This window comes from Toxorhynchites rutilus, chromosome 3, assembly GCF_029784135.1.
Source record: "Toxorhynchites rutilus septentrionalis strain SRP chromosome 3, ASM2978413v1, whole genome shotgun sequence".
NCBI classification, from domain to species: Eukaryota; Metazoa; Arthropoda; class Insecta; order Diptera; family Culicidae; genus Toxorhynchites; species Toxorhynchites rutilus.
In genome coordinates, this window is record NC_073746.1 from 214,928,979 (window position 1) to 214,955,226 (window position 26,248).

The 26,248-nt window shown below is 38.8% G+C and overlaps 1 protein-coding gene across 3 annotated transcripts in view; it reads left to right on the forward strand.

Annotated features, from left to right (window-relative positions):
• Positions 1-26,248, forward strand: part of LOC129775651 (E3 ubiquitin-protein ligase COP1-like) — a 43,684-nt gene that overhangs the window by 12,279 nt on the left and 5,157 nt on the right. For 2 of the 3 annotated variants that reach the window (XM_055780631.1, XM_055780632.1), the window contains one exon: positions 11,876-15,271. The exons of the other annotated variant lie outside the window; for it this stretch is intronic. In XM_055780631.1, coding sequence (XP_055636606.1) covers positions 12,044-14,134 — 2,091 coding nt within the window. In that variant the 5' untranslated portion in view covers positions 11,876-12,043 and the 3' untranslated portion in view covers positions 14,135-15,271. Of the gene's footprint in view, positions 1-11,875; positions 15,272-26,248 lie in introns of those variants that run through there. 3 annotated transcript variants of the gene reach the window in all.

Sequence of the window (26,248 nt, forward strand, 5' to 3'; positions counted from 1 at the left end):
TCAACACCTTTAGCGCTTCCAGAAGAGTCTTCGAGACAGTTCCAGTTCCAGAGAGAACGACTGGAACAATTCTTGGGACCTCAATTAGCCCCCACAGTTCCTTGAGCTCCACGGCCAATGGTCGATACTTGCAGATTTTGCGACCGTGGGTCTCCTCAGATTCTGGTTCAGTGAAATAGCGACATCGATGATGGTGACTTTGCGGTCGCTCTTGTCGTAAACCATTATATCTGGGCGGTTGTGGTGGATCGAGAGATCGGTCAGAACAGTGCGATCCCAGTACAACTTGAAACGGTCATTTTCCAGGACAGGTGCAGGCAGGTACCGGTAGTTTGGTACGTTGTCTTCCAGTAGAGCACATTGGAGCGCCAGTTGTCGATGAACAATACGGGCCACGTTGTTGTGGCGCTCGGTATAGGCTGCGTTGGCCAAAACGGGACAGCTTCCCATAATGTTCTCTATGTTTTCACTTGGTTGATGGCACATCCGGCAAATGTCATCAACGTCTTGATGCCAGACGTACCGCCTGCAGTTTCTCGTCGACATTATCCTGTCCTGGATGGCTATCATGTCGGCTTCTACTACTGAAGAGAGTTCACCACGCGTTAGCCACATATTAGATGCGGCCTTGTCGACGTGTGGCCGGTCCAGTTGATGGGGGTGGGCACCATGCACTTCCTTCTGCTTCCAAGCTGCAATCTTCTCCTCCACTGTCTGCAGATTGCAGTTGAGTTGATACTCTGCTTGCGCCAAGTGCAGAGCGCTGCATTTTCTGTCGGCGGCGCAGACAGCCCGGTATAGCGCGTTTTGGTTGGCGCGTTCCGCAAAGTACTCGCGCAGTTGTCGTACCTGGGCAACATACAGTGCAGATATGTCGACTATTCCAAGTCCCCCTTCTTTGCGTGGCAGTGAAACTCTCTCCAGTGCCGATTGAGGATGGTGCATTCCGGCCTCTTTAAATGCTTTCCTCATCCTTCTCTCAAGGTCCTCTAGGTCAGTTTTGCTCCATTTGACTACACCAAAACTGAAGGTCAGCAGGGGAACCGCGAATGTATTGACCGCGCGTACCTTGTTCCCCGCGTCGAGGAAAGTCCTCAGGACACAGTTCACTCGACTCAAGAACTTGTCTCGCAGCTCCGTCTTGATGTCGGAGTGGCGAATCCCGGTGAGCTGTCGGAATCCAAGGTATTTGTAGGATTCGCCACGAACCATGTCTTGTATAAACTCGCCGTCATAGACCTCGTAGCCTCCGGATTCGGTAAGTTGTCCCTTCAGCAGGTGGACACAGCGGCACTTGTCGAGGCCGAACTCCATGCAGATGTCCCTGCTTATATCTTCGACAACCCGGATAGCTACACCTAGACGCTGACGTGAATCAGCGTAGACCTTGAGATCGTCCATGTAAAAGGTATGGGTCACTTCTTCGTTGGCGCCGTCCCCATACCTCAACTTATAGCCGCGACCGTTCCTATTGAGCGTCCTACTGAGGGGGTTCAGTGCCAGACAAAACCAAAGCGGGCTGAAAGAGTCGCCTTGGAATATCCCCCTCTTTATCTGCAGCGTTCTAGACTGCAACACATTTTCCCCATCACTAAGGTGCAGAGACGTACTCCACTGCCTCAACGCATGTTACAGGAACCTAACGACGACGGGATCAATTTTGTAGAGCTCCAATACCCGGACGAGAAACGAGTGAGGTATGGAGTCATAAGCCTTTCTGTAATCGATGTAGGCCATACTTAGGTTCCGCTGGTTATATACCGCCTGGCCGACTATGACTGCGTCGATGATGGTCTCTGCAGCCATGCGTATTTTTCCTGCATCCTTTCTGCTCTTCTGCGATGATGTGATGCTGTTCGCAGTGAGCAGAAACTTTGGCGGTAATTATGCTGCTCAGTATTTTGTACAGACTTGATAGGCACGTTATCGGTCTGTACTTTGATGGGTTCAATGTTTTGCTGTCTTGCTGAAGGTGACGCCACGGGTGACGAATTCAGGAAGGTTGTATGGGTCACGTAGCACCTTGTTGAAGCACTCAGCTATCTTTGGATGTGCGACGGTCAGCTTCTTGTGTCAAAAGTTCTGAACACCATCGAGGCCCGGTGCTGCCTAGTTCCTCAGGTACCGCGAGGCTTCGCGGACATCGTTCTCTCCGACGATGATAGCTGGCATCTCTCCACTTTCACCACAACTCTCCTCCTCCCGTCTTAACCACATTTGACCTTCGCGATGTTGTACTGGGGTTTCCCAAATACCAGCCCAGAAGTTCGTCACATCGCTAATATCTGGCAAACCTTCGCGGTAGTCGGGCTTCTCGTCGCTAATGTGGTCGTAGAACGTCTTTTCGTTGTCTCTGAACATCCGACTTTGTTGTTGGCGCTTTGCAGAGTCAGAGTAACGTTTCAGCCGTTTTGTTAGGACGCTCAATTGCTGTACCAGTGTGTCGAGTTTTTCCGTCAGCTGGTGAGCTCCCAGCTGGCGAAGATCAGTAGGCCGCACGATCACAGCAACTTGGCGACATAGTTTCGCCGATCTGCTGCCTCTTTTATACGCCATCAGTCTTTCAATTGCGGCACGCTTGTTTAGGATCCGTTGCTCCAATCTCCTTCGCCATGGAGGCTCACGCCTTTCACGGAGATGTTGGAGCAGTCCGCCCCTTGGCCTTATACAGTATCCTAAACTTTTGACGGTCGCCACAGCAACACAGTAAACTTTCAGTTGCAGCTCCTCCATGTTCTCAGCATCAACCAAGTGCAGCGGAAGAACGTGCTCGTTCATGAGCTTTACTGCACTTGTCAGCCTGCGAGAATGCTGCAACTTCGGGATCCTGGGGCGCGACAATGGGTCTGTGTCGCGGAACTGTGAGATCGCCTCGTCGTAGTGGAAGACCAGATCGCGTAGTAGTTGTAGATCTGGCTATGGGTCTTCCGGCTCAGGGGGTGGTTGTACTGTGGCCTCCACTGGTGCTGATTCGCGTGCCCCACTCGCGAATGAATTGCTCAGCCGTACTGAACTTCGTCTCGACACAACTCTTGCTCTGTTGCTCCTGGAGCTTATTTCTCTCTGCACCTGCTGCTTGATCTCGTCGATTTGCGTTTGGGAGAGCATGTTGTTGCGTACTATCGCTCTACGCCTCGCGTTCATCGCGTTCTGATCAAGCCTCCCGACGAACTCTGGATACGCTTCATCGAACATTGTTAGTATTCGAGGGCGACCGCTCATGTCCTTCTCCAAAGCAGTGCAGATGTAATAGGCGCGGATCACGAATTCATTCATTTCGTGTGTCCACATGATCCGGCACCTAGTGGTACCCACAAGTGTGGACGACTGTCGTCTGGCAGTCGCAACACGTCTCGTAGGCGCAGCGTTTCTTGGGTGATGTCGATGGCTGCTGTTTCCGTGTGGCGGTAGCTCTTCGGGTTGAACCCGGCTGGTGGCCCGCTCTTGCACCTCGCCCTCCAGCCGCTGGACGCTCGCTCTTACGCCCGTTCCAGAACCAGCTCCAGTTCGGGGACCCTCCTCGGGCGATCGCATTCTGAGTATTCTTCGTGAACGTAGCTCCATTTTCTGGGTGTATCTCCTTTGCCCGGGAGACAGCGGGTTGGCAAGGTATATTAGAGTCCCACCTTGCCAGAGGAACCTTTTCGGGGCGCCGCTCCTAACATGGAGACAAACGCAGAGCCAAGACCAGGTGTGTGTTTCCAGTTCACGCCCGATCTAAAAATGTCGTCATATGATCTTCGTGGAGGCGTGAGATAGGAACATTTGAGACCAACGGGCAGGCTCCTACCCTAGTGTTGATCCCCATTTGAGAACCAAATTTTTTTTCCATCTTTTATACGTAACCTTAAGACTTCTTTGGACATAGTTAGAATGGTTCGAATAAGGTCAAATATTCGTTCTGTTTAATTTATTATTTGACATGTTATGTGTTGAAAATAATTCTATTATGTCCATCTTTCAGAAACTCTCGTCCCTATTGGCATATCATAAATTTTATATGAAAACGTTCGAGAATGTTCGATGCTGCTAAAAATCGATTAGGCATATGTTCTGCAAAAAAAAATTGGGAGAAAATTTAAAAAGAACAATTTTGGACGGGACAAAGTTCGCCGGGTCTGTTAGTTACATTTTTTTGAATTTATTTGAAATATTAGGTGTACAAGTATGGCATTCTGTTTTTTTTTTGTTACACGGTATTCGTTTGCAGAATCGATGTGTGACCAAGTGAGCTACCCGTTCAATCATCAATGGTTTGTATTAGAGATGTGCCATCCGCTCATGAGCTGTTCCGAAGAATCGACTCTTTGAAGTGAGTTGACGCGGAACAGCTCGCAAAAAAAATCAAACAGCTCTTCAGCTCACTTTGATGATGATGAAGGAGAGAAAAGAGCTGTAGAATTGAAGAGAGTGTGTGAGCTGTAAGATTCAAATGAACTGACCGTCTCTCGCTCTTCGTGTTAAGACATCAGTTTAGTTTCATATGTCCCTCGTCTTTTCAACTGTTATATTCGCGTTGACGGCATTGAGCTTTGTTTACCAGTTTAGGGGGCGCCAAAAATAATAATTGGCTCTCAGGCAGAATGAACACGTTTTTAAAATTCAAATTATTATGAAAATTAACTTCTGTGTATCAAATGAGTATTCTATTTCAATGAAAAACACTTTGTTTGCAGGCGGTGCAAAAATCTCATAAGTTTTTTTTTTTGAAGAAAACTTTCTATTGTAATGTAAAGCCTCAGTAAAAATGTCGGAAATGTTGTACTCGCCGAGTCTGTTGTAAATAATAGTCTGGAATACGTGTTTCAAGTAATTAATAATATGGTGTGAAAAATTTCATTTGAATTTTAACATTTTCAAACTGGCTTCGTGGCTATCGAGTTTGGGACCCAAATTGAAAGTCGGCACTGAAAACTGAGCTGAAGAGCTGTTCATAAAGAACAGCTCATTTAGATGAGCTGATATGATCAGAGCTGTTCATCATGATGAGCTGATTTGCACACCTCTAGTTTGTATGCTTTCTACCGTATCCATCGGCTTCGTTTGGCAGAGAACTTTGAACCTCAAATATCATTTTTACGCAAAACACACATTAGTAGTAGTGATCGCTTCATACATAGCTGACTGCGTTCGCGCTGTCGCGCTTGGGGATGCAGAAAAGTTTTTGAATGACGGTGGGTTCAGATGAATAATTGGAACCCGGTAGTCATTACTGATAAAACAGAAATGAAAATGAGGATATTCTAGACCAAAAAAGTTATTGAAACTATTCAGAGAGGTGGGAAATTGGAATTTTTTTTTTGCAAATTTTGTATATCTATATAAATAAAAATGATTTGGTTCAGTTCTTTACGGTTTAACTCGAGAACGGAGTAACGGAATTGAACATTCAATATCAGTATCAGTCAATATTTGAAGCGTCTTAGTCTATGTCAGGTTTATATATTATATAATTATATATCATGTGGTCTATATACAGATAAGTAATTTCTGTGAGATTTTGAGTGTCAGAAATTATTGAAATGAAAATATCAATTGTGGGTGGAATGAAGTTCATCGAGTTAGCTAGTTAGAAAAAAGATTATCTACAACTCATCTACAAATGTGAAATAATTTTTCAAAAAACCATTTCTTAAATTACCTACCTGTGCTATGAACAGTTTGAACAGATGGACCAGACGCCACTCATCAAAACTTATTTACTTTTTATTCAAAGTGCGCTCCATCGGAAGCCATGGGCCCATCTTTCAGGTAATACACGGTTTTCACGCTGACAGAAATTTAGTTATTTTAAGTAGATTCAATTATCAAGCCGATTTTGGATTTCTCCATAAGAACGGTACCGCTCCCATTTCACTTTTTCGAGATTCTTCCCTGAACATGTGGTCTGATCTACCAATGTTTGTATAGGGGACGTAAGCGACAAAATGAACAAAATCGACTTTTTCGCCGTTTCGCATTCTACGCAATATAATACGTTTGCTCAACATGCAAACAAACATTTTTTGTTCGAAAACATTTGAGCAATTTAGAATAAAAGTTTCCGAAAAACCACTGTTTGTCCGCATACCAGACGTAGTTTCATACAGCTTTCATACATCGTTCGAAAATCAACAATTATAAGTATTATGTGCTATAAGCTAAATCTACATTTGAATCATATTCTTTGTAGAGTCCAAACATGCTTGTTACGATAGTGTCTTATTGCTTAGTGTTTCCTAACATATGAATATAAGAAACCATTGAAATACTGTTTATATAATTACTATTTTTTGTACACTGCACTGCGATGAACAAAGAGAAGCAATTGTGTTTTAAATGTTATAATTACCTAAATTTCTGTATTTGAATCTTCATGTAGATAATGAAACAATCAGATCAGTACTGAAATAAAAATAGTATTGATTCTTAGCATTATAACTCTTCGGATTCGACATCGAATTAATCCACATACTCAGTATTTACTCATACCGATGGTGTAAGTCACTCCGCGATTGATCGTGATATCGGTAAATCATGTTGCTAAAATTACCAACATTGCAGATTGCCTTTACAAATTCAATTAATTGAAAAAAAAACACGAACCTGCTGTTCTTAACATATCCCAGAGTTTTCAAAAAAAAAAGTATTATCATAGACTCGCAACAAAACCAGAGCACTTTTTCCAGACATTTCACTAAATTTCTTCCAAACCTTTTTGATTTTATCTGATAACAACTGAAAATACCGACGGAGACGTTTTGACTATTGTCAGAAATACTAACGCTACCGACAAAGCAACCTGGTGAATACGTCTAGCTATGCGAACAAATGTTCATTGAAACGATTGATTGTCCGAATTAATAAATGTAAGCGTTTTCCAAATGGAAAAAATATGTTTTAACCCGCAAAATCTCTTACGCCGTCTTTTTACCGATAACATCCTTCAACTAGACAGATTATTTCATTGGAAATTTGCATGGTTACGCTTGTAAGTAATAATCTGTGAGATTTTTAAGTAATTTCTGTAAGATTTTGAGTGTCAGAAATTATTGAAATGAAAATATCAATTGTGGGTGGAATGAAGTTCATCGAGTTAGCTAGTTAGAAAAAAGATTATCTACAACTCATCTACAAATGTGAAATAATTTTTCAAAAAACCATTTCTTAAATTACCTACCTGTGCTATGAACAGTTTGAACAGATGGACCAGACGCCACTGATCAAAACTTATTTACTTTTTATTCAAAGTGCGCTCCATCGGAAGCCATGGGCCCATCTTTCAGGTAATACACGGTTTTCACGCTGACAGAAATTTAGTTATTTTAAGTAGATTCAATTATCAAGCCGATTTTGGATTTCTCCATAAGAACGGTACCGCTCCCATTTCACTTTTTCGAGATTCTTCCCTGAACATGTGGTCTCATCTACCATCTACCAATGTTTGTATAGGGGACGTAAGCGACAAAATGAACAAAATCGACTTTTTCGCCGTTTCGCATTCTACGCAATATAATACGTTTGCTCAACATGCAAACAAACATTTTTTGTTCGAAAACATTTGAGCAATTTAGAATAAAAGTTTCCGAAAAACCACTGTTTGTCCGCATACCAGACGTAGTTTCATACAGCTTTCATACATCGTTCGAAAATCAACAATTATAAGTATTATGTGCTATAAGCTAAATCTACATTTGAATCATATTCTTTGTAGAGTCCAAACATGCTTGTTACGATAGTGTCTTATTGCTTAGTGTTTCCTAACATATGAATATAAGAAACCATTGAAATACTGTTTATATAATTACTATTTTTTGTACACTGCACTGCGATGAACAAAGAGAAGCAATTGTGTTTTAAATGTTATAATTACCTAAATTTCTGTATTTGAATCTTCATGTAGATAATGAAACAATCAGATCAGTACTGAAATAAAAATAGTATTGATTCTTAGCATTATAACTCTTCGGATTCGACATCGAATTAATCCACATACTCAGTATTTACTCATACCGATGGTGTAAGTCACTCCGCGATTGATCGTGATATCGGTAAATCATGTTGCTAAAATTACCAACATTGCAGATTGCCTTTACAAATTCAATTAATTGAAAAAAAAACACGAACCTGCTGTTCTTAACATATCCCAGAGTTTTCAAAAAAAAAGTATTATCATAGACTCGCAACAAAACCAGAGCACTTTTTCCAGACATTTCACTAAATTTCTTCCAAACCTTTTTGATTTTATCTGATAACAACTGAAAATACCGACGGAGACGTTTTGACTATTGTCAGAAATACTAACGCTACCGACAAAGCAACCTGGTGAATACGTCTAGCTATGCGAACAAATGTTCATTGAAACGATTGATTGTCCGAATTAATAAATGTAAGCGTTTTCCAAATGGAAAAAATATGTTTTAACCCGCAAAATCTCTTACGCCGTCTTTTTACCGATAACATCCTTCAACTAGACAGATTATTTCATTGGAAATTTGCATGGTTACGCTTGTAGCGAGAAAAACAACAAAATTGCGTTTTCCCAACACTAATGGTGTTGGTGATTACGTCTCCTATGCAATCATGGGCAGTGATATTGTCATGCTGAAAAGCTAGCTATACTGCTATTCTGCAATTCCCGTCATTTTTCCTTCAGAACTCTATTTAAACATATCAATTGTAGTCGGTACCGTTCATCAGTGATAATTTCAGACGGTAGGGTTTCCAATGTTATATCTTCTAAATTTCGTTGACTTTCCAACAACTTTGTCATAAAAGCTCAATGATGAACATAAAAACGCGCCGAAAAAAAATTAGGACACAAAAATAGAAAACACCTTTCTCACATGAAAAAAATAAATTTATCCAGAATCTCTCAGGAGTGAAAGACGATCATATTTGATGAAAAAAATCCTTCTATGCGTATGTTCGAATTTAAACAATGACAGAGTTGTAGAACTTTTTTTTGTCATATTTGAAACATATTTTTTTTTTCAAACTGTATATAATATAGTCCAGAATTGTATATAATCGAGTTCGACCTGTATATAAAAATGGATTTCTGTCTGTCTGTCTGATGCTTATGGACTCGGAAATTACTGAACCGATCGACATGAAATTTGCTATGTAGGGATTTTTCGGGCCGGGGAATTTTCTTATGATAGTTTGATACCCCTCCCCCCTCTCTTAAGGGGGACTGTCATACAAATGAAACACAAATTTCTGCATTACTCGAGAATTAATCAAGCAACTGAAACCAAATTTGGCATGTGGAGGTTTTGGGAGGCAAGGTGGTTAGACACTCCTCCCCCCTCTTTTAGGGGAGACTGCCATACACTTGAAACACAAATTTCTGCATAACTCGAGAACTCATCAAGTAAATCGAGCCAAATTTGGCATGTGGAGGTTTTAGGGAGCACGAAACATTTCTATGGTGAATCGACACTCCTCCCCTCTAAAAGGGGGCTACCATACTAATGAAGCATAAATTTCTGCATAACATAAGAGCTATTCAAGCAAACGGAATCAAATTTGGCATGTGTAGATTTTAGGAGGCAAAGAATGGTGGTTAGACGCTCCACCCCCTCTCTAAGGGGAGGCTGCCATACAAATGAAACACAAATTTCTGCATAACTCAAGAACTTATCAAGCAAATCGAGCCAAATTTGGGATGTGAGGTTTTTTGGGTACGAGAAATGTTTCTATGATGGTATGTCACCCTTTCCTCTGGAATGGAGAGGGGGTCCCGTAAAAATAATACACATATTTCAACCAAACATGACAATTGAATTTTTTCGGAAAACTTTGAAGGAAAAGGGGAAAATGGGAAAATTCGGAAAATTCAATTCGCATATGTTCTACAATTACATAGTGACAGGCGTTGTTAGTCCATTTGATGCTTGCGCTAACAAAACTGATTTTTGTTCGAAAGTCGAAATGGATTTCAATGCGATAAAACGCGCTCCTAGATCTTCTATCTATATGAATAAAAATGGATCGCCGAATGTATTCATAAGAGCAAAACTCGAGAAAGGTATTGTCCGATTTAGGGCTGTCTTCATTCTATCATATTTTCTGTATCGAACATTTATTCCAGGTAACGGAGAAACATGTTATTTGCAAGTGAATGAAAAATCTTACACGAGAATTGTGTCTGAAAATAATCTAATATTATAATGTCGAGTTTTGGTAGAAGTACTGAAATTTCATAGTAAATAAAAATTTCAAAGGGTAGATTAGAAGATCAATCAATGAACAGTTCTACGATTGGACCCATGAACGTGCGCTTAGTAAGAAAACGTGGATGTGATAACGAAAAATAAATTTTGGGCGGGACTAAGTTTACCGGGTCAGCTAGTTCTTATATAAAATGCTAAAATTTCGAGGAGGACAAAGGATATAAATGAGTCTAAACGGGCTTTCAAATACGTGAATTTCGATATCGGACAGAAAGTTCAACGAAAAGAGAAATTTCATCATTATTTCAGCATGTAGAGATTGTTCAAGCTTCGATCAATTATATATTCCGTTGCCTAAATTATTTGCAATCGCTCACACGTTATCGCGTGTTCGACATAGTATGTACTTCAATAAATATAAGAAACAACAACCGGAACGAAAATCGAAGCTTTGCTCGATGAAAATAAAATGCAATCTGCGACAATCATCAATTCGTTACGGATAATTTTACCGCCTACTTGATTGGTCAAAGCGTATTGACGAAACTCAGTAAAGGCTGATTTAGACGATGCCAGTCAGCGCTCTAGTTGAAGTATCCAGTGAACAGAGAACAGACACTCTGTTCAAGTTACTTGTACCAGTGTCGAACAAGTAATTGGCCTCTAACTTGAACAGAGTGTCTGTTCTCTATTCACTGGATACTTCAACTAGAGCGCTGAATGGCATCGTCTAAATCAGCCTTAACATGCGTAGTGTTGCATCGTACTGTCAGTCACCATTTGATCAAGATGTTTGTCAGTAGGAAGTGACAAACGTGGCTCGTCAGTTGTGAAATAATGCAGCTCTGGTTCATATTAGACAGCTACGGAAATGACACCTTTCAAGACTTTAAATTTAAAACTTACAAAAAGTGGCGGGAAAGTCGAATGAAGAGGCTTTTCACATCACGATCACATTCATTTAATTTGCTTTCAATAGATAAGATTTGCATGATTTGCTTAAGATTCGCATTGTACTAACCAACAAATAAGGGCTTTACTAGTTTGTGACGTCTTCAGATGTTAACGGTGTTGATGATTTTCAGCTTATACTTTTACTTGATGTACAAATCATAACTTTTGCAACAAATAGTTTCTGGCATATATTATTGTATCTTTTGCACACAATACTGCAAAAATGTCCTTCGTAGCTTCATGGAATATTGTTATCTAATTGGTTTACAGAGTATAGCAGTTCAGCCCATCGGCAGATAGATATTTCCTCCGGAATCATGTGTTCAGTTGAATTGATGAGTTTGGGGCAGTGTTTGAGAATAAAAAACATACATTGAGAATGAGAACGAAGTTTCACTTCCAGTTGACGGAACACATTGACCTTTCTTCGCCATCACTTAGCTCTTTGAATTGTTAGATGTCTACCCACTATTCACCTAAATTCATAACAGTAGAACTGAGACGAAATAGAAAAATGCCTTTTAGAGTTTCAACGTAGTTTGCGCGGCAAAGATGTCAAAATAAACTAGACGAGATAAAGTCTGACTACGTTGTTCGTTTGTTTGAAGTTCTTTAAGTTATATACTTGCCATAAAACGTGCACAGGAGCGCAACACTTTTTATACTTTATTAAGATTTTCCCTTTAATTATTCTGTCGGTAATTTCCAATTCAAATGCAAAAAGAAAAACATCTCGCTGATTTCTGGCATTACTTTCGTTTCAGCTCCACTGTTATGTTCTAAGAAAAAAAAAACACAAAATCAAGATTCAAATAGAAAATACTAAAAGCGAAAGCGAGATCTGAGCGAGGTGGTATTCCAGTTGAAGGTGATATATAATATTTCTGACAAGCAGACGGCAAGCACCATAAAAAGCAAAAATTGGCATCGAAATGACAACCCGGAGGTTGCTGTCGGACGTACAGTCTTCGTCATCTAGCGCCGGCGAGCCAATGTCTGGAAGTGGTGGAGGAGGAGGAGGAGTTGGTGGAGGTGGCGGAGGAGGAGGAGGGAATTCGAGTGATTCATTTATATTTTCTTCGGGGAAAAAGAGGACAACAGCGATGAATGGAATCCCCACAAGTATCGAAGACAAGAGCAATGATTTTTTATGTCCGATCTGTTTTGACATTATCAACGAAGCACACATCACCAAATGTGGCCACACGTTTTGTCATCACTGCATTATCAAGTCGATCGACATGACCAAGAAGTGCCCCAAATGTAATTTTACTCTCACTTCCCAGGAATTCATTGTGCCGAATTACTTGCTCAACGATTTGATCACCAAGTTTAAGCTGAAAGGGAAACGAAATGATTGCAGCAATACCGATTCGGGGGATACGCTTAAGCACTTTCTGGCATCCGAGTCGAAAAAACTGTCACTTTCCGATGTGAATGTAATGTTGGAGATACTGAACCAGAGAAAGATGTTGCTGGAGGCTGAGTCTTGTGCTGCCCAGAATCGTTTGTTGCACGAGTTTCTCAAACAGTTGTTACAGCAGAAGGAACGCCAGCAGTCGCAAGTGTTGAACGAGATTGCGTTGATAAAAAATGACCTGGTGGACGTGGAAAAAATTCTAAAGGAGGTTCAGAGTAATTGTCCCACGGTTGAGGAAGTCGAGGCTAGCGTGAAAGATGAAAAAGACGAACACGTGGTAGCAATCAAAAATGAAATAATTAAAATAATTGATAAGATCGATACAATTACCGTCCCGTCGAATCGCAGCGAATCTTTGATCGAAGGTTTCAATCTGTACAAAACCGATCCCAACTCGTCGTCTTTTATGGCTCGCAAGCAACGGATGTATCAACATTTCGATGAGTTCGTACAGTGCTACTTCGCAGCGAGAAGCGACGAGCTGTACTTTGGGAAGGATCGTTCGTTAAGTTCTGGTTCTATGGATACATCAACACCAACGCGTTCGATCGATACCACGAAATCCAGTCGATCGTTGGATACGTTTCGGGAAAATCTGATCAAATTTTCCAAATACAGTGCCCTGCGGCCACTGGCAACGTTAAACTACTCGAGTGAGGCGAACTACGTCTCCACTATCGTATCCAGCATTGAGTTCGATAAAGACAACGAACTGTTCGCGATAGCTGGGGTAACAAAACGGATTAAGATTTTCGATTACTATACAGCGATCCGAGACGCGGCAGCAGATATCAACTATCCTATCAACGAGATGGTTTGCAACAGTAAAATCTCGTGCGTGATATGGAATAACTACTTTAAGGAGGTCCTCGCCTCAAGCGATTACGAAGGCATTGTATCGATTTGGGACGTAGGCACAAAATCCAGAACAAAAGCTTACGAAGAGCATGACAAGCGATGCTGGTGCGTTGATTTCAATGAAGTTGACACGCGTCTGCTGGCATCCGGTTCGGATGATGCACGAGTCAAACTGTGGTCACTGAACGTGGACCACTCGGTTGCCACCATCGAAGCACGAGCGAACGTGTGCTGCGTTAAATTCAACCCAAAGAGCTCTTGCCATTTGGCGTTTGGTTCGGCAGATCATTGCGTCCACTATTATGATCTACGTAATATTAAGGAGCCACTATGTGTTTTCAAGGGTCACAAAAAGGCTGTGTCGTACGTAAAATTTCTGAACACCACGGAGATCGTTTCGGCGGGTACCGACGGACAGTTGAAGCTGTGGAATATCAACTCGCCGCCGTATTGTCTCCGGTCATTTACCGGTCATATCAACGAGAAGAATTTCGCCGGCTTGGCTACCAACAATGATTACTTAGCATGTGGAAGTGAAGATAATTCGCTGTGTGTTTACTACAAAGGACTCTCCAAGCAGTTGTTCAACCTTAAATTCAACAACACCGTTCCACGATCCATCACTGAGCAAGAGAGGAGCAATGACGGGAGTGAGTTTGTTTCGGCGGTTTGCTGGCGAAAACAGAGCAATATCATTATCGCTGGCAATAGTGAAGGAATAATCAAAATACTGGAAATTGTTTAATTTTAACCAATCTTTTAACAAAAAGATAGTGTAATTGTTCAAGTTTCGTACAGGTTAATTTGTTGCTCCTTTCTTCCTTCCAAACAAAAAAAAAGAAACACCACACGCAATTCGCACATAGAGCCACTCGTATAAAATTGAATTCGAACATTTTAAACGATGTTGATAAGGTGATAGATTTAACGATAGAGATAAAACGCTTTATTTTGTTATAAATTTTTGAACGTTGGGAGTGATAGTAATTACGTTTTAGCAGTATATATGACACAAATTCCCTCCTCGAAGAGGTCGAACTGAAAACAACAAATATCGATTAATGTCTCCAACAATGAGTCGTAGGACTAGTTTGTCGTACCAGAAATAAAAAAAAATGACTATGTAGATCTAGTTTCTATATGGGGTCAATTGAACCAAACGGCCAACACATGAAAAAACCCTAGTTAACAGTGAGAGAGCAGAATGGTGGTTAGTTTGAGGTGAAGCAGAAAAAAAATGTACGAATTTATTTACAAGCTTCGTGCACAACCGTAGTTGTCCTAGAATGCTAAAAGCGAATGTAATATGATGTAATAATGGTGAACCTCTGTATCAACCGTATTTTTCTATCCTAAGAAATTTAATTATTGTGATGTCAACGATAATATAAAAACCGACTGCACTAAGAGAGATAAGAATAAACAATAACAGCTCGTATGTCCATGTAGAATGGGAGATTTCTATGCACCCTGTTTGTGTTAATTTTCTATTAAAGTATCTTGGCCCCCTTGAAAATGATGTTAGTTTTTTTTTTCTAATTTCCGATAACCGATAGTCATTTTGCATTCATCAGGATGACTTTTGTCAGCCTAGTTGTCTAGCGCTTGTAAATAGCGTTATGTCAGTTAATCCCTCAATGCTAACAATTGCGAATTTACAACATCTCTAATGGCGGGTTTACATTAGGGAGATCTATAGCTATAGATGGATTTATTCACGCGAAAATAGATGTAAACGGGTGAGAATATATATCATATACTTCTTCGAGGAATATATAACTACTATGGATAGAATAAATTCAGACATATGTAAATGCTAATGAATTTCTCACTGGAGAGAAATCACTAAAGTTGGAGGCAGTTCTACTTCAGGTCAATAAATTCACCGAAAGTGTGAATATATTCATAATAAAAGTTCGCGCTAGTGTAAACGGTTGATATGATTTCTATAAATCTCATCATATTTCTGAATATATCCCTAGTCTAAACCCACCGTAAGGCGTCGTGCATGAATTGCTTAACGCGCTAAGGGGGGTGGGGGGAGGGCGGGTGTAGTGGTTAGGGTTATCTAGATTGCGTTACTTAATGTGACATGGGGGGGAGGAGGGTTAGCCGTGATCATTACGTAACAAAAATCCATTTTTTTTCCTAAATATACTTACGGGCCCCTATATCAGCTTCGATTTTGGGACCGAATGAGGTATGTTTCCTGAGCCAATATGAAAAAGTACGTGTTTTAATGGATTTAAAAGTAGCCAGTAAGCATGCACCGATAGATGCATCTCGAACAGGGTTACTATCAGTTACTATTAAAATCTGTACATATTTATTTTTAAGCCAAAAAAATCTGTATCGGAAAGTTAGAGGAAAAAAAAATGAAAATAAAAGTTTATTTTCATATTTTCACCGTAAGGCGTCGTGCATAAATTGCTTAACGCGCGTAGGGGGGGGGGGGTATTTTCATTTTGAACTTATTTTTCTTTTATATGGGTTGTTAAAGTCGTGTCAATACAACAAAATAAATCATAGGAAAGTTTTTCGTCTCTGGATTGTACGATGCTTTACATGGCTTTGTTGTACTTTGCTTTCAAATTTTCCTTCAACTTCATCTTTGACGCTCCTCCTTGAGCCGATACATTCTTCGCTCTCAAAATAGAGTCCATAATTGTGGGAATCAACATGCTAATGAACGTCATCAAATGCCTTTTTATTCAGTTCATTTATTTGTACGGCTCAATCGCATAAGCTTTGCGGGGCCTTGAAAAATGTCTTACAAACGACCTTAGCAATGGACACAAAAATTCCCCATCACGCCATTTGACATCCAACAGCTGGGACCAAGTTATATCCGAGTCATTCAATTTTTGCCCCATAACATTCAACTTCAGTAATCTAAATTCGTAATCCAAGCCTTTTCTATTACCTGTTTCAACGAATTGAGAAAATTGTAGCATCAAATCATTAAGGTTTGTTTTTTTTATCCAAAATATATATTTTTATTAAGGCTCATATGGCGTCAGCCTAACGGGGCTTGGATTACGAATTTAGATTACTCAAGTTGAATGTTATGGGGCAAAAATTGAATGACTCGGATATAACTAGGTCCCAGCTGTTTAGTATCTTGACGAAATTTTGTGGGTTTATCAAGGCTGCAACTATGTTTCACCAGCTCAATATACAGCCATTCCATGCCAAACCGATATAATGTTTCTAAGATTGTCGTCAAAAGTGGTAGTTTTATAGCAAATTATTAGAGTCGTATTTTTTATTTTTTTGTTAGGGTGACCATTTTAGGGTGGTTCGAAAAATCCATTTTTTGGCATTTTTCCCAAAAAGACTTTTTCAAAAAATTCATAACTTTTGAACCACTGTATCAATTCTAATGAACGATATATTAAATTAAAGCCAATTAGCTGATCTTTTTCGAAATACTACGGTTACAGAAAATTTGAATTATGTTTTCGTTATTATTGATTGATTGTTTTTTATAGTTTTCATGGTCTCGGGACCAAAGGCGCTATATTTTTTTATATTTTTTCTAAAAAGCTGGGAATTTTTCACATTGCATATCTCGAAACCAGGGAGGCTTTTTTTTTTGTTTTTGAGTTATTATTTTTCAAAGATAACCGATGTCCGAAATTTTTTTTTCCATTTTTTTCACCACAAAAAAAATCATAACTTTTGATCTACTGGACCGATTCAGATGATCGACATATCAAATTAAAGCCAATAAGCTAGTCTTGTTTGAAAACACTCTGAATAGAAATGGATTTTGTTTTCGTAATTATTGATTATATTTGTTTTCTATAGCTTACATCGTTTCGGGACCAAGAGCGCCATATTTTTTATATTTTTTCCTGAAAGCTGAGGTTTTTTCTCGTAATACATCCGAATACCAGAGAGGTGTTATTTTTCGTTTTTAAGTTATGATCTTTCAAAGTTAACATGTTTTCAGTTTTCGTTCAATATTTCTATGCGACTAGACTGGATGTATGACTCCAATTAATTGGCAAGTGTGTTATATTTTGAAGAAAGGCTATCTAGGCTTCAATTTGATATGTCGATCATCTGAATCGGTCCAGTAGTTCAAAAGTAATATTTTTTTGAAAAAAGTCATTTTTGGAAAAAAAAAAGGGAAAAATGATTTTTTGAACCATCGGGTAACTTTGAAAAATCATAACTTAAAAACGAAAAGAAACGCCTCCCTGGTTTCGAGATATGTTATGTGAAAAATTCTCAGCATTCCCTAAAAATTATAAAACAAATTGACGCCCTTGGTCCCGAGACCATGAAAACTATAAAAAAGCCAATATAATCAATAATGACAAAACCAAAACCTACAATTTTTGCAAACGTAGCATTTTTTCCAAGAATGACTAGCTCATAAGCTTTAATTATATATGTCGACCGTCTAAATCGGTTTAGTAGTTCACAAGTTATGAATTTTTAAAAAATGTCATTTTTGGAAAAAAGGGGAAAATATATATATATATATTTCGGATCACGCTAAAATAAAAATGTTCACATAACAGAAAAATTAAAAAAAATACGGGTCTAATAGTTTGCTATAAAGAACGAAACTAGCACTTTTTACGAAAGTCTGAGAACTACTATATCGGTTTGACATGGAATGGCTGTATAGAAGTCACGGCAAGTCGTTTTGAAGATCAACTTCCTAGCTACATCCAAAACTTTTTTAACTTCTTCTGCATCGATACCAACGCAAACATCCTCAGGCTTCTTCAGAAAGTCTCCAAAATCTTTCACATCAAGGTCAGCATCAACGAATCGTTGCATGTAGCTCTCCAAACATAAGTTACCCAACATGATCAACAATAACAGTCTTCTCTCATTGAAAAGTTCTCAAAATTGAGAACTTTCTGATTGAAAGGAGCGATTGACATTATTGATGAGCGGTAGAACAAAGTTTAGGAACAGAATAATCGGTTTAGTCATAGGGACGTTTAAATGAGTCAATACACGATTGATGGATTGATTATGCTCATACATAATCAAAATAGTTTAAGCTCTTCAAATCGCTCAAGATTTCGCTTAATAACGGCCTCCAACGAAAGCCATCTCGTTGCGTTGCGTCCAATTTTTTTATGAATCAAGATATCTATGCATTCACTGTGATAAATTTAATATTTAAAATTGAATTTTAAAAAAAATCTGTAAATTCTGTATTTTCGCTGAAAATCTGTAATTCTGTATATACAGATTCTGTATCTGAAATTTGGCAAGAAATCTGTAAAATACAGAATATTCTGTATATATGGCAACCCTGGTTACCATTCCTAAATAATAGTCTGCATTTCTACAGATTTTTTTGACTTTTTTTAAACCAAGAATCTGTAGATACAGATTACCAATGTTTTGTGTTTCATACAGAAATTACAGATTTTTAAAAATAACGTTTCAAGTTTGAGGTTAATAATATTTTTTCCCATCTCACCTATTTTATTTATATAGCGTTATCGTAAATGAAAAACATCGTTTATCTTTTTCTTGCTAAAGCACAGAGAATGTAAATTCCAAAAGTGCACTCATACTGTCGTGAAAATTTATTTCCTTTGAAAGTTTATTTTTCAAATAAATTGAAAATGCACAGCTCAAAGCGACAAGAAGGGATTAAATCGGTTCAGGAAACATTAAAGCTGGAACCATTGAAAATGCTGAATTCGCCCGCTCTCATTGGAATCCACCGTTGAACATAACCTAGAGAGATTCAACTACGACCGGAATCCTTTACTGTTTTATAACTACGTTTTGCTATTGATTGTTGAATAGCACAAAACAAATCGAAACACCTGAATTCACTCAGATTATTTCGGACACCAGAACACTTTATCTTAGTAATATATGTCAAGAATAATACATCTAATCTGATGTTCCAGGACCAGACTTTGAAGATTTTGAAAAGCATCTGAAGATATCTATGTAGCTGTGGACGATGTAGAAATAGAAGTAACTGAACAGGGCGAGAACAAAACAATAGCTTTTAGGATTATCTGCTGAATCATCAAATGGTTGGAAGACTAAAGTTTGAATAAAAATAGAAATTTAAATAAAAACATACTCAATTAATTTGTTTAGAATGAAAAAATCCTGTCCTGTCCATATCCTAAGCATTAGCTATATAGTAACTTTATGTGCCCTTCTCAAGAGTTAACAGTTCTCCAGTGTAGCTTTTTTATGCTACCTTTTTATTCATTACTACCATTACATTTTTGTGTGTACCTGAAATATATTATAATGAAGGTATTTATGTTGCCCAATGTGAACAAGCATCCCCTGGTAACTGAATAAATTTCCATTGCACCTCAACAAGACAATGTACTTTTACTACATTGCATATGTTTCCTGGCATTACGTGGATACCATCAACATCGGTTAATCAAACATTTCTATGCCAATCAAAGAGACTGAAGCTAAAATTATGCCTAAAAATCGAACTTATAAACCTAATACAGATTTCAATACTGATCTTTTGAGAAAAAAACTAACAAAAAAAGAGTTTTTCAGACCTAAAACGTAGATTATGATTTTGTCATGTCTAATTCCGTCTGTTATTGCAGAATGCTATGATACCTTGGTCATACTGAAGCAGTTAAATACAGTGGTCCAATGTACGTTGCAGTTCGTTCAGGAAGACACTGTTTTTTGAACGCATTTTCTAATGGGCTCGATTTCAAAATGGTGAGCGAATTGCCTGATGTAATCATAAATAATGCTTCCTTGAATAAATTCGTGCTTCCTTGGCCGAGTGGTTAGTGTCATAACTAACATGCCGGGTGTTCGGGTTCGATTCCCGTTCTGGTCGGGGGAATTTTTCGTCAAAGAAATTTCCTCCGACTTGCACTGTGATCACGCGTATTCTAGAGCTTGCCACTCAGAATGCATTCAAGGCGTGTTATTTGGCATAGAAATTTCAACTAAGTACTAATAAAAATGACGCAAGTAATACTACGTTGAGATGGCGAAGTTCCTCTAGGAACGTTAGTGCCATTGAAGAAGAAGAAGAATCATAAATAATGTGGATGGAGGATCAAACGAGAAAGGGGGTCCGAAGGAGGTCAAAAAATCGCATTTTTTTTGCGTTACGTAATTTGTGCACGACGCCTAACGACAAACTATAGTCACGCCATTTACCTTCTCACATTGTTCGCCGCGCAGAATAGAGAAGAGTGTTCAAAAATCATCTGAATATTATTTTTTAATCAAGTTCACTGATTTAAATATTTGTTTTATGTTTATAGACAAAAAACTGTCTTCGACAAAGTTGTTACATATGATAGAGCGCTCATTTTTATGTTATGAAAAATAGGGTGACAAAAGTGTCGATAAAATGAAAAATATAACTTTCTTTTCTTTATAGATAGAGGTAAACATAGTTCGACAATGTTGTAGCCCCAATTATTTGAGACATCTTTGTAGAACGAAATTTTTTTCTATCCTTCCAAATAACCTATATTGCGCTTTTTTTAGGTTGCGTTAGGGTCACCATGAAAAAAACTGTTTTTTTTGCTCTTTTATATTTCAAATTCTACATACAAACTGTCTTCAAAAGACTTTTAGAACTTACTATAACAAACATTTTGCGATGCAGAATATCTCAACTTCACTCAAAGTTATTGATATTTCTTCCCAAAAAATATGCTTTTTTCATTTGTTTGTCATTCTGGAGCAAACAAAAAAATATTTGTTGGCGGAATTTAAAAGAACAAATCTCACTCTATATAATATGTGATTTTCAAAGCTTATTTTGTGTTTGAGTAAATAAAAATTGGAATCATGAGTTTTGGGTGAAAACCCATCAATAAGTTTGAGCAGGATTAAGATTAAGATGGATAACTCTGCATTGCAAAATGTTGGTGTTGATAAGCTCTAAAGTCGTACGAACACAATTTTGATGTAGAATACAAAAAAAATTAAAGTTAGAGTAAAAAACCCGTTTTTTTAAGGTTTCAGGCAACTTAAAAAGAAAGCGTTAAAAACAACTTTGTGGGAGATATTCATTCTTTAGACAAAACTGTGTTCGATAAAATCTATCTTTCTTATCTTTATAGATAGAGATAAACATAGTTCGACAATATTGTATCTCCAGTTATTTTCAACAACTTTGTAGAACAAAGCTTTTTTCTATCTTTTAATATAATCGATTTAGCGCTTTTTTTCTAAGTCGCATTAGGGTGACCATGAAAAAACAGGTTTTTTGCTCTAACTTTTATGTTTTTAATTCTACATCAAAACTGTGTTCGTACGACTTTTGGAGCTTATCAAGACCAACATTTTGCGATGAAGGACATGTCAATATCTTAATCCTACTCAAAGTTATTGTTGGTTCTTAACCCAAAAACTCATGACTCATGATATATGTCAAAAAATTGAAGCGTAAACAACATAGTTTTTTTGCCACTTGAAATATGTCGAATTTCGTACCAACGAGAGTGTTTTTGCGGGGAGTGTTACTTCAATACGAAGAAAAAAGCTGCGGAAAGTCATCGCATTTTGGTGGAAGTTTATGGTGACCATGCTCCAGCTCAGCGAACGTGATCCGAAAGATAGGACATTGGGTGCCATATGAATTGAAGCCACGAGACGTCGAACGCCGTTTTTTCACGTGCGAACAATTGCTCCAATGGCATAAAAGAAAGGGTTTCTTGCATCGAATCGTTACTGGCGATGAAAAGTGGGTCCATTACGACAATCCTAAGCTTCGGGCAACATATGGATACCCCGGCCATGCATCAACATCGACGGCCGCGCGAAATATTCACGGCCAGAAGGTTATGCTGTCTTTGGTGGGACCTGCTGGGTTTGGTATACTATGAGCTGCTATTTTTGGGTAATTATTTTATGATTTTGTGATGATTTTATGATGGTTTGGCACCCCTTCCTCCTCTGGAACGAAGAGGGAGTTCCATGAAATATTACACATATTTCAACAAACCATATTCCAACCAAACATGACAATTGAAAATTTTCAGAAAACTCTGAAGGAAAATAAGAAAACTCGGAAAATTCAATTCCCATATGTTCTACAATTAACTAATTAACAGCTCGGCTGAAAAGTTTATAAGGTAACACAGTAAAGCAATTTTTTTTTGCAAAATTCAATTTTATTATTCAACATAATTGCCTTCGAGTGCGATACAGTGATTATAGCGATCTTGCAACTTGATACCATTTTTATAGTACTCTTTCGGTTTTTCCTCAAAATAGGCCTCAGTTTCGGTAATCACTTCATCGTCGGTCTTGAATTCCTTGCCAGCGAGCATTCTTATCAGGTCTGCGAACAGAAAATAGTCGCCGGGGGCCAGATCTGGAGAATACGGTGGATGCGAAAGCAATTCGAAGCACAATTCATGCAATTTTGCCATTGATTGATTAGTGATTTTTACATTTTTTCACAATAACAAAAGTTGCTTCACTCTCAATGCTGAAACTAACGAACCAATCGACCGATTACTGTCAAATTTTGACACGTATCCATTGAAATATGGTGCTTAGTGATAGTCAAGTAGATTTTTGCAAGAGGCACCATCTAGACGTCAACCTTATGAACTTTTCAGTCGAACTTACATAGTGATTACAATTACAAGCATTGTTAGTTCATTTGATGTTTGTGCTAACGAAATTGATCTTTGTTCGAAAGTGGAAATGTATTTTCAGATGTAAAAACGTACTCTTATATCTTTTATCTATATAAATAAAAATGGACGCAGCACTCAAGGAAGGAATCGTCCGATTTGAGATGTCTTCATGTTCCTATATTTTCTGTATCAAACATGTACGAGGGCAGTCCGATAAGTACTTAGCCTACAAAAAAAAAACAAAAATTTTGGAAATGTGACGATCTATTTCTCAACATAGTCTCCTTTTAGTTCGATACACTTGACCCAGCGATGCTTCAACTTATTCAATCCATCTGAAAAATACGTTTTCTCGAGGTCTGCAAAGTAGGCCTCCGTGGCGGCGATGACTTCCTCATTCGACTGAAATTTCTGCCCGGCGAATGACTTTTTTAAGTTTGAAAACAAAAAAAAACTTGCACGGGGCCAAATCTGGAGAATACGGTGGATGGGCAGCAGTTCGTAGTGCGATTTGACCAATTTGGCCATGGCGACGGCGGAATCGGTGCGTTGTCATGGTGGAAGAGCACTTTATTCTTCGCAAAATGGGGCCGTTTTTTTTGCAATTTGGCGTCGAATCGGCCCAATAAATTTGCATAGTAGAGCCCTGTGACCGTTTTTCCTATCTCCAGAGAGTCGATGTAGATCATACCTTCCCAGAAAACGGTGGCCATCACCTTTCCGGCCGATAGGACAGTCTTCGCCTTCTTCGGAGCACGTTCGCCGGGTGAAGTCCACTGTTTCGACTGTTCCTTGGTCTCTGGTGTGTACCAGTGGATCGATGTTTCGTCGACGATCCCGAAACGACGCAGAAACTCCTTTGGATTGCGCCTCAACAGCGTCAAACACTGCTCTGAAGTGGTCTCACGGTTTCGCTTGTTGTCCGGAGTGACCAAACACGACACCCATCGCACCGACAGCTTTCTCATGCCCAAAATTTGATGCAGGACATGACCCACGCGGTCTTTTGAGATGCCTATTGTTCCAGCTAACTTGCGCACCTTCAATCGATGGTCTGCCAATACGAGATCGTGGATTTTTGTCACGTTATCCTCCGTGGTAGCCGTTTTCGTAGCACCTGGGCGTGGCTCATCAAAAACCGACGTGCGACCACGTTGAACCGTATACAGAGTCACCGTATACAGCGTCTAAGCATTCTTTGATTTCGCTGCGCGATTTCCTTTCCAAAAACAAGAATCGAATCACCGATCGATATTACTCTTTTTCCATTTTTCTAAAATCCGCGGATACGTCCGCTTCCACCCACACGGTCAAAACAAAACTACGAGTCCGATTAGGCTGAAATTTTGACACTAGCCGTTTACAAGAATATACTACACGATAAGTAATCTCTCTTGCGATACTGACACCACCGGGCGATGAGGCTAAGTACTTATCGGACCGCCCTCGTACTTGCAATTTTAAGAAAAACCTCGAACGGAAATTCTCCTTCTAGCGCTCACGTCACTTCGCCAAATTACGGCAGCACATCTGTCAGGTTTTAGTGCCATCCGATCATTAGTGTCTACCTGTACGTCGCAAACGGCCGGAAACGGTGGGAAATGTGCGCCATCGCACCGAGCCCGAATTGTACTGAATTATTTGACCACATTCACCTGATATGGCCACGTACGACTTTTTTGTTACCTAAGTTGAAGTTGCCCCTTCGTGGAAAGAGAATATTTTATATTTAGAATATTTAATTTTTTGCTCAAGGCATGTTCTACAAAACACTAGTTAATTTTGTTTGTTTAATATTTACAAATTTGAAAAACTTCAGATGGATCATTTTGAAGTACAATTTCCAAGTCCATGTGTAGAAAGTAAACTTGATACTATCTTATATATGAAACGAAGGTTTCCCGCGCATGTAAAACTCATCATCACAAGAGAAACCAGGGTGTCGACTCAAAATCCAAAATAAAATTCCCTGACTTTCCCTGATCTTCGAGTAATTTTTCATAAAAACTCCATATGTAGACTGGTGATCAAATTTTCTACTAGTTCTGTAGTTGTAGTTCTTAAAACAAAATACAATGACATTTGTTTACGTATGTCGATATCTTCGAATAAACGAATTGTATGTGATTGTTGATATTGAGTTAAACAACGACTTAGAAACGTCGTAAAAATACGCAATTTAATTTTTAAATGCAGTTCAAAGATAACTGTACAGAACGAGTCATTTTTATTTTGATTTGGATAATCTCACGAAACTGTTACGATCTTAACGAAGCATTTATTTTCTTGTAAACTTTTGACTCCCTTCTGTGCTATTCTTAATGCTATCCTTCTAAAGTGAAACATAGTATCATAACTATGTCGCATAGCACAACCGCTTCGTCACGCATGTTTCCATAAAAACATTCGATGTTAACCCTTTCACTACAAGCGTCGTCTATAGGCGAAATCCGCGCGATTTTTTTAAATTTATTTTTTCAGTGAACATTGTTTTTAATCTCACCAAAAATCATACACTGCGTTTCACAACTATAGAACCACTCAATTTTTCTGAGTTTCCAGAGATATGTAAGAAGTCGGTTGATTTGAAGTATTTGGCGTAGGATATAATAACTATCTTCATTTATAAGCCTGGTCATTTGAACTTTATTGTTGTGTTCAGGCGCGAAACATCCAAAAAACTAAAATTCCAGTGTTTCATAACTATAGAACCAGATGGAAAAACTCTAACTCTTATACAAAATTAACGTCAATTTCACATGAATTACAATAATTTTCTAATTCGTAGGTCATCTTTAGTTCTCAATCTGTACAAATATCCCATTTGGGGTGGTTTCGACCAAGCTGCGCCATGTTATAATGTGTATTCCGTTCTACACAGAGGATACTGTCCGGTTAAGCTCTTCAAATCACTAATACTGCTTGTGAGCTGCATCTACTATTCGTACGATCATTCTTCATAAGTTGTTGATAGGGGTTTTTGATCTAGTGAAGAAGCTGACCAGTTCAGAATCTGAAGCCTCTATTCATGCAACCATGCCCTGACCTTCTGGATTTTATGAATTGATGCCAAATTACTACTTTTGATGCTAAAACAGCACTAAATGATTCTGAAGTACTTCGTTGCACTTCTGCCTGTGCATTCGTGTTGATGAAAAGCTATCTGAACCAGGCCTTTTTGAAGATATTTCCCTCAAACCAACAAACTGCCGTCTGCAATGTTACGAGTTGAAAATTACATGGCACTTTCCGTAAGTCCTTCT